The sequence below is a fragment of the Pundamilia nyererei genome, unplaced genomic scaffold, assembly GCF_000239375.1.
Source record: "Pundamilia nyererei isolate P.nyererei 1_Seehausen unplaced genomic scaffold, PunNye1.0 scaffold00065, whole genome shotgun sequence".
NCBI lineage: Eukaryota > Metazoa > Chordata > Actinopteri > Cichliformes > Cichlidae > Pundamilia > Pundamilia nyererei.
The window spans coordinates 323,297-330,607 of NW_005187466.1; the positions used below are offsets into that span (position 1 = coordinate 323,297).

Below are 7,311 nucleotides of genomic sequence, written 5' to 3' on the forward strand. Positions count from 1 at the left end.
CCCATCCCTAGTGCAGAGAGGCAGAATTACACAAATTGTGTCTGTAATCATAGAGCGCATCTTCAGTAGCGGTTTTCTGTCATAGCTGAGTAGTTGGATCGGTTATGACCATGTTAATAACTGAGAAAAGTTAACACGTTACATTTCAGAAACCCCAGAAAGACATGGCAGCGAGTTCGTTTAGTGACTGAATTTAATGAATGTGTATGATGATCCAGTTTCACACTGTCTTCTTATAGATGAAGATCTGATCAAGCACATACTGGCAGACGGACAGAACTTCTTTCCTCAGGCAGATGAAAGCGAGATGGCTGACCTGTAAGTTATATTCTGGACAAGGAATTCCCCAGAATCATTTGAGACCTGTGTAGATTCGCTTGATTTTGTGTTGCCACTGTTTGTGTCGCAGGTCGAGCATTTTTGAAGATAAGACTGAAGTGATTCTCCTGACAAAGCTGAATGACCCTCTTCTTCTGGAATCTGTGAGGCGGGACCCACCAAAGACAGCCTTCACCTCAAACACAGGTGTGTGTGCAGGCAGTTTGAATTATCTAGTAAAATTCAAATTTACTGATTAAACTTTGAAGAATTACAATTAGGAATGCACTAAACAGTCTCACCAAATTGTAAAGATTCATAGTTTATTCAGAAAATTATTCTCAAAATTAAATATTTTATTTGTAAAACACTGACTTGTAAAATAGAAATTAAGAGAAGGCAGACTTTTATAATAAATAGTACTACAGCCCAGGGAAAAAATATGCAGATTTGATTTTTACATTTTGATTTGAACTGTCCCTTTAAAAGACCATCCAGATGTTATTTGCCCCCATAGATGTTCTATTTTTAAAGTTTCCTGCTGTCCCTTTGTTTAGATTAGTAAGAGAGGACACATAAATCACCTATCCAAGGGTTTTAGAAGGCTTATAACTCTCATTAGGTAAAACAAAGTTTGGTGATTACTCTTAAAAAGAAAAAAGGCTGTTACTTTCACAGAGTAATCAGTCTTGTACTGCCAGATGTGTGACTGAGCCTTTATAGTTGTGCTTTGATGTGAAACCAGCGTGTGTGTGCATTGTGCTTTCGTTTTGCAGTCTCAATGTTTAATAAGTGACACATGTCCTTGGTTGCGATAGAAAAGGTAAATTGAAAAGGCATCAAACTTACAATGTCATTTATTCTTTCTCTGGAAACTTGATATATTTACTAATTACGTTACTAATCGAAAAGACTTTGAAGTCCTTGAAGACTCAAAGTCTCCAAGAACTCCGCTTTCTTTTGCAAAGTGCAAAATAACCTTCAAAGAGTCTAAAAGGATCATTAAAATGCTCGTTTATTTCAGTTAAGTAGTTTTACACTTAAATACTTCCTAAAGTTTTCAGTGCCTGATGATTTGTATTTGTTTTGTCTTTGGCACCTTATTCTTCTTTTCACAGTTGTAACAGATGTGTGTCGTCCAAGACGGTTTCCACCTTGGTGTGGACGTGCTGCCATGTGGGGCAGCTGGGCAGGAATCGCTCTGGCCAATGGTGTTTCAGTTTGGGCTGGCTATGGGTTCAGTCAGAATGTTGCCATGATGTGGTTAATCTCCTGCTTTGCTAGTTTCTTCTGCTCATTTCTACTGTTGGAGCCAATTAAGGTAAAGACACATGGTTTTGCAAAGATTTCATAGTGTGTCTTTTGTCCTGTCTCAGCCTCTCCCTGGTTTTTCCAGAGGTTTCCTCCTGTTAAAAGAGTTTTTTTTCTTCCCATTTTTTCCCAACTACATGCCAAGTCACTGGAGTTGTTTGATTGTTGGGGTTTTCTCTGTATTATTGTATGTTCTTTAACTTACAATATAAAACTCCTGTTGTCATTTGGGCCTATATCAATTGAATTAAAGTGAAGTGACAAGATACAGTGCCCCCAAATGAAGACAGCAGCTCATACACTGTATAAAAGACAGATGTGGTCACCATGACAGCAGCCATTATTTTGAAGAGTTCTTTGTGAAATCTCATTTTTAGTGTTTTGCTCACTGCTGTCTTTTTTTCTTGATCCAGAAGTACTTTATTTGGACGTGTTAGTCAAAGCACGCACGTCCTTAACTTTAGAGTATTTAAAGATGTTTTAAACATTTTTTCTTGCTTCAGTAATGTTGGGGATATTAACGTGGGCGTCTATGGGGATTGATTCGCTTTTAGAGCCAGTTTGGCTGCTTGAGGCTGTTTCATATATCTGCTGTGAATCTAAAAAGGCATACATTCACCACACCATCTTCAGAACCTGATAATGTTATGTTGTTACAGTACCATTAAGTGTCAAAAACACACTTAAAGCAGGGTTAGAGAATGTATTATTGCACCACTTTGGACCCTTAAAATGTTTGAGATGAGTTCAGAAAGGACAAGTTGATTGTTCCCACAAGATTTTTCTATATTTTCAGTGTCTCAGACACCCATTTTCACTAAATTGCCATCTGGCTGTGGTTGTGTTAATAGTAGGTTGTCCAATGTTCCTTAGAGTGGATCGATTTGGACCACACATTTGACTTTGGGTTGAGTAAATGCAACATCAAAATTCTGGACTTTGAAATTGGTTGCCTAGCATAACAAGTTATCTGCCATGTGCCCCACAGGTGCTGTGTGAAGCAGTTTACTACGCACTGTGTGTGCGCCGGCTGCGTCCTGAGGACCAGGATGTGCTGGTGGAGTTCCCCAGGGTGGAGAGAGTGGTCCAGCGGGTACCGAGGGTGAGACCTCCACAGGGCTTTGCTCTGTCTCAGGCCCGACACCAGGCCCGCAAGGTCCACATGCTGCACACGATGCTGAAGGTCAGTGAAGAAGAGAATATAGTGGGTTAGAGAGAGATGATGCTGGAGTCTCCTTTCAATATTTAAATCTTTAAATGGTGATCAATAACAGAATTCTTTTCTCTTATTTTCAGAATTTTCTGGTCTATATGTTTTTCCTGTTGGTCGTTGTGCTTCTCAACTATTCCGACTCGGCCAAAGACACTCACAGCCTCAGGCTGCGCACTCAGCTGCAGCGAGCCCTACACACACCCGAGTACCACAACATCAGCAGGTATGAATGTACATGAATAGAGCTGGAATATTTTCGTGGTTTAATGTTTCCAAAACCTTGTTGCTGCTCTCATTTGTAAAGGCTGACTTGCTCATAAGACTGTGAGAAGTCTTAGGAAGGATTTTATGGCAGCAGATTTTCTCTCAGGATTTCACCTGATTTTGTCATTTTCTTTAAAATAAAAGAGATCAGATGTGAAATTCTATCACAAACTACCTGTGCTCAGCTCTAGAGTGTCTTCTATTATAGTGTTAAGTCTTACTGAGTGGGCACGACCATCCTGTTTGTTCCTCTTCAGCCTGTTTGTCCGCGTGGGACAAATAACCTTCCTTGTGTTTTTTTGTTTTTGTTTTTTTTTTAGCCGAGAAGATGTTCTAGCGTGGCTGCATGACTCCATGTTGCCACGGCTCCTGAATGAGTCTGCCCTCTTGAGAGACACAGGAAGCGTGTTACTCGGCACGTTGAGGCTCAGACAAATCCGTGACGCACAGGGTGAGATTTCTTTGTGGCCACTATCTTTACCTTTACTGAGATGTGAACTTGTTTGGAGCTACATCAGAGCTCTTTGACAGAGCACATCTCAGACTTATTGAATCTATTTTTTGCTTCTTTGTGTAGCTTTCTTCAGTAGTACTACTGAGTCAGAGACATAATGTTTAATATTTCAGGATCCTGACTATTATCTGAAGTGCATTTTATGATTGCATTCTTTTTTTCTGGGTAAACTGATGAAATAAATGCAGATGGACGTCATTGTAATCTTTTCAAAACTTTTCCATTAGCAGATTCTCTTAGGTCAGAAAACACATCATCTCTCTGGGGAAAGAACTTGGTCATATCTCCAAGTAAAGAAGAGCATAATAGTACAGTTTTTGGTGCCATGGATTCAGATTGGTAAGGAAATTATTGAAAACCTGCTTGTGTCTGTGTGGCTATTAAAAGTTATTAACTATTGTTAATTTGCAGGTCATTGGTAACCTGTTTAGCGTTAGAGATAGACTAAGAGGAAACGGAAGATATTACTTTTCAGATAAAGTCTCATACATGCATTTTGGACTTGCAGATTTCTTTTATGAGCTTTTCCATTTGGCTATCTACATCCATAAAAGGTGTAGATATGAACTCAAAATCTAATTCTAAATGGGTCGACGACAAGCTGGTGGATGTTAATGTTCTGCTTAGTTTTGTTTTTAACATCTGGCTTTCTTTGATGTCCCCTGTTCACTTCTTTCTCTTTTGTAATTTCTCCCACACGTTTTCCAAGGGTGTGGCGTTTGGATCGGATGGGGGTGTATAACAGCAGAGATGTGGTTCACCAGCTGAACAGAAGCCTGGAAGAAGCCGCCTCCTCCTTAAAGCAGCTGCAACAGCTGCACTGGCTCGACTCTAGGTAGTGATCATGTGAAGACATGACTACAGCAGTAGGACATGTAAAGTCTGAGTTACAGCAAAATAATTAAAACACATTTTCCTTTGTATTGTTCAGGACAGCACAGTGTTTTGCTTTTTTTTTTTTTTTTAAACATTTACTCACACCAGTGGCTGTGGACTGAGCTGAGCCAGTTTGACCTGCAAAGTCCAGTTGGTTCAGTCCAGTAAACAGTTAAACATGCCATATTCTGGCCCACGTGGAGTTCACTTGGATGTTGGCATGCTGCACATCTGGTGTGTATGCTAACCTTGCCCAAGACCAAAAACAAATGCTTTCCGGTCCAGCGAAGTGTGAGATCATCTGGCAGTGAGGGAGTGAGAATATGACCTGAAAGAGGTCATGCTCATTGATTTCATTGACCAGGTTGTTCCAAAATCTAGGGGCAATTTGCGAGGGAGTAGAAACTGGGTACATGTTATTGTGCTAATAATTTCACAATGTTTGGAATCAAACACAACTGCGGCCTTTGCTTTAGAAATCTTGAGCGGAGGTTTACTGTCAGATCATGAGCTGTTTTCTCAATTTGCCCCGGAGCCTGCAGTAATTAAAGCACTGCACAATCAGTAAAACATGAAACATCAAAATAAGACACAGAAAACAATCCAGTGCTGAATGCACTGAGAATGTTGGCTAACATTTAACAACTGTTTCTAAGAATGATAACTCAGTAAAATTGCGTCAAATCATTTTTGTTTGTACCCTTTATTTCTCATTTGAAATAAAACTTCCTGCCATAAATAAAATACAAGAGCAGTCTACATACCTCCTCCAAGGCAGAAGATCCCTTCAACGGACATGATTTCAGGCCCTGGTTCTGGTCTGCTTTGATATATTGATGATAATTTCTCAAAGACATTAAAATGTCCCCAAGTACTCACGCTTGGAAAACAAATCCTTCCAAAAAAATTATGGTCCCAGATCAATTCCAGAAGTTAATCACTTCTAAGTTGGGCCAAGACCCACATCTGGAAGAATTTTCATGTAAATCTGTCAATAATTGTTAGTGTCATTCTTCTAACAAACTAAACCTATAACATAATCAGCTCAACGAAGTATCAAAGTATCAAGACCGAAACTATGTGAAATATTTTGATTCCTGGTTAGAGCCCGATATATCAGTGGGGCCAGTAAATCAGAAATTTAAATGACCAAATACTGTTATCAGCTTAAATGTGGGCTCCTGATCTTATCATGTGCACTAACTGCGTGTTTTGTTGTGTTCATGTTCATAGGACTCGCGCCGTGTTTGTGGAATTCTCTCTCTATAACGTAAACACAAACCTGCTGGCCGTCTTTTCCTTCCTGTTTGAGTTCCCAGTCTCTGAGCGTGCCCAGTCCAGCTTTGACCTCATTGTCATCACATTGTGGCCAATCACAGGGCTGGACCTGCAGCTTCTTCTAATGGTAAACATTCCCATAACCATGAGTCCTTGAACTACAGCTGTTTAGTTTTCCCTTTAGTATCATTTTTAAAATGGCACTTTGTGGTTCCAGATCATCCTCCTCGCCTTGGTGTTGTATTTCCTCGTTCGGGGCATATTGGGCTTCCTCAGAGAAGGCTATAGGTACCTGCTGTCAGCCTGGAGACTTCTGGGTATCTGTAAACTGTCTCTAGCAGCGTCTGTATTCGGAATACACCTGTGCCGCTGCATAATAGCTAAACAGCAATGGACATCATACCTGAAGCACCCTCGGGATACCTTCACAGATTTCTACCCCCTGGCCAGACAGACTCAGATGTACACCGTCATGTCTGCCTTGCTGTTGTTCATACTGGTACTCAAGGTAAGAAAGAAAGAAGAATCCAGGGTAATTTTACAGAAATATGTTGCTTATGACATTTTTGCTTGTATAATGATCTGGGAATGCGTTGAAGAGGAAAGATAAACATTATTCACGTTTTAGAAAACAATTGTAATGATTTTGACTTATTATTGACAACAAATCCAATCTAAGACCAAAAAGCAGCAATGAAAGGAATCTAATATCAATAATTGTCTGTGGAAGCAATTATCACTATCGCTGTAGCGCTCCTTTGTTATCTCTGAAATAATTAAACACAGCATCAGTGTGTCGTTAAGTTGCTCTGGCTGACAGAGTCATTCTCACAGACACAATGCTGCTGTTGTAAATCTTCACTAATCAACTAAATCTGTTAATTCACAGCTAAAATAGTCCCAAACAAGCACACGGTTGATTATTAAAGATGAAGCGATGTTTGCTGAAAGCTGCAGGAAAATAAAGAGCGTATACATTTAACATTTGCGACGTCTTCATTACCAATCGATCTCTGTAACATCAAGGCCATTGTAGGTAAAGTTTTGTTTTTAAATGAGAAAAAACAAATAAAGTTCTGCTCATAAAGCTAACCAAAATAAAATAACCTATAATGGAAATACAGGAAATGTCTTAGTGTGCTTTAACCTCTGACAGTTTGTTCAGATTTATCAGCACATGTAACTTAAACCCTGTTTTATACTCATTTGACAGTAGTGACGTCACCGTCACCGGGACGCACCACGATTTGGTGTCATTTTGGTTTCAGCTCTTGTTTTTGTGACGTGGTTTGCCAGAGTGAAGACATTTCATTGACGTGTCAGCAGACATTTTCAGATTATCGAAAGTTTCTGAGAGACTGCAGAGAAGACGGTGTTCCCTCAAGCAGCAGTGGCGAAGCTATAGTGACATCACAACCAATGTGACGACCATAAACTAGGCTTATGAGAAGAACTGATGCTTAGGTTTGAGACTCTAACAAATGAACCCAGTATTATCCATCTTCTGCCGCTTATTCTTATCAGGGTTGGAGGGGGG

General features: G+C 39.9%; 1 protein-coding gene across 3 annotated transcripts in view; it reads left to right on the forward strand.

Moving 5' to 3' along the window:
* The window catches only part of pkd1a (polycystic kidney disease 1a), a 75,971-nt gene that overhangs the window by 59,105 nt on the left and 9,555 nt on the right, over positions 1 to 7,311 (forward strand). For 2 of the 3 annotated variants that reach the window (XM_005735675.2, XM_005735678.1), the window contains exons 44-53: positions 240 to 318; positions 410 to 525; positions 1,437 to 1,639; positions 2,618 to 2,812; positions 2,926 to 3,065; positions 3,427 to 3,557; positions 3,848 to 3,959; positions 4,330 to 4,455; positions 5,730 to 5,901; positions 5,992 to 6,282. In XM_005735675.2, coding sequence (XP_005735732.1) covers positions 240 to 318; positions 410 to 525; positions 1,437 to 1,639; positions 2,618 to 2,812; positions 2,926 to 3,065; positions 3,427 to 3,557; positions 3,848 to 3,959; positions 4,330 to 4,455; positions 5,730 to 5,901; positions 5,992 to 6,282 — 1,565 coding nt within the window. The remainder of the gene's footprint in view (positions 1 to 239; positions 319 to 409; positions 526 to 1,436; positions 1,640 to 2,617; positions 2,813 to 2,925; positions 3,066 to 3,426; positions 3,558 to 3,847; positions 3,960 to 4,329; positions 4,456 to 5,729; positions 5,902 to 5,991; positions 6,283 to 7,311) is intronic. The other variant, XM_005735676.2, reaches the window with a different exon arrangement.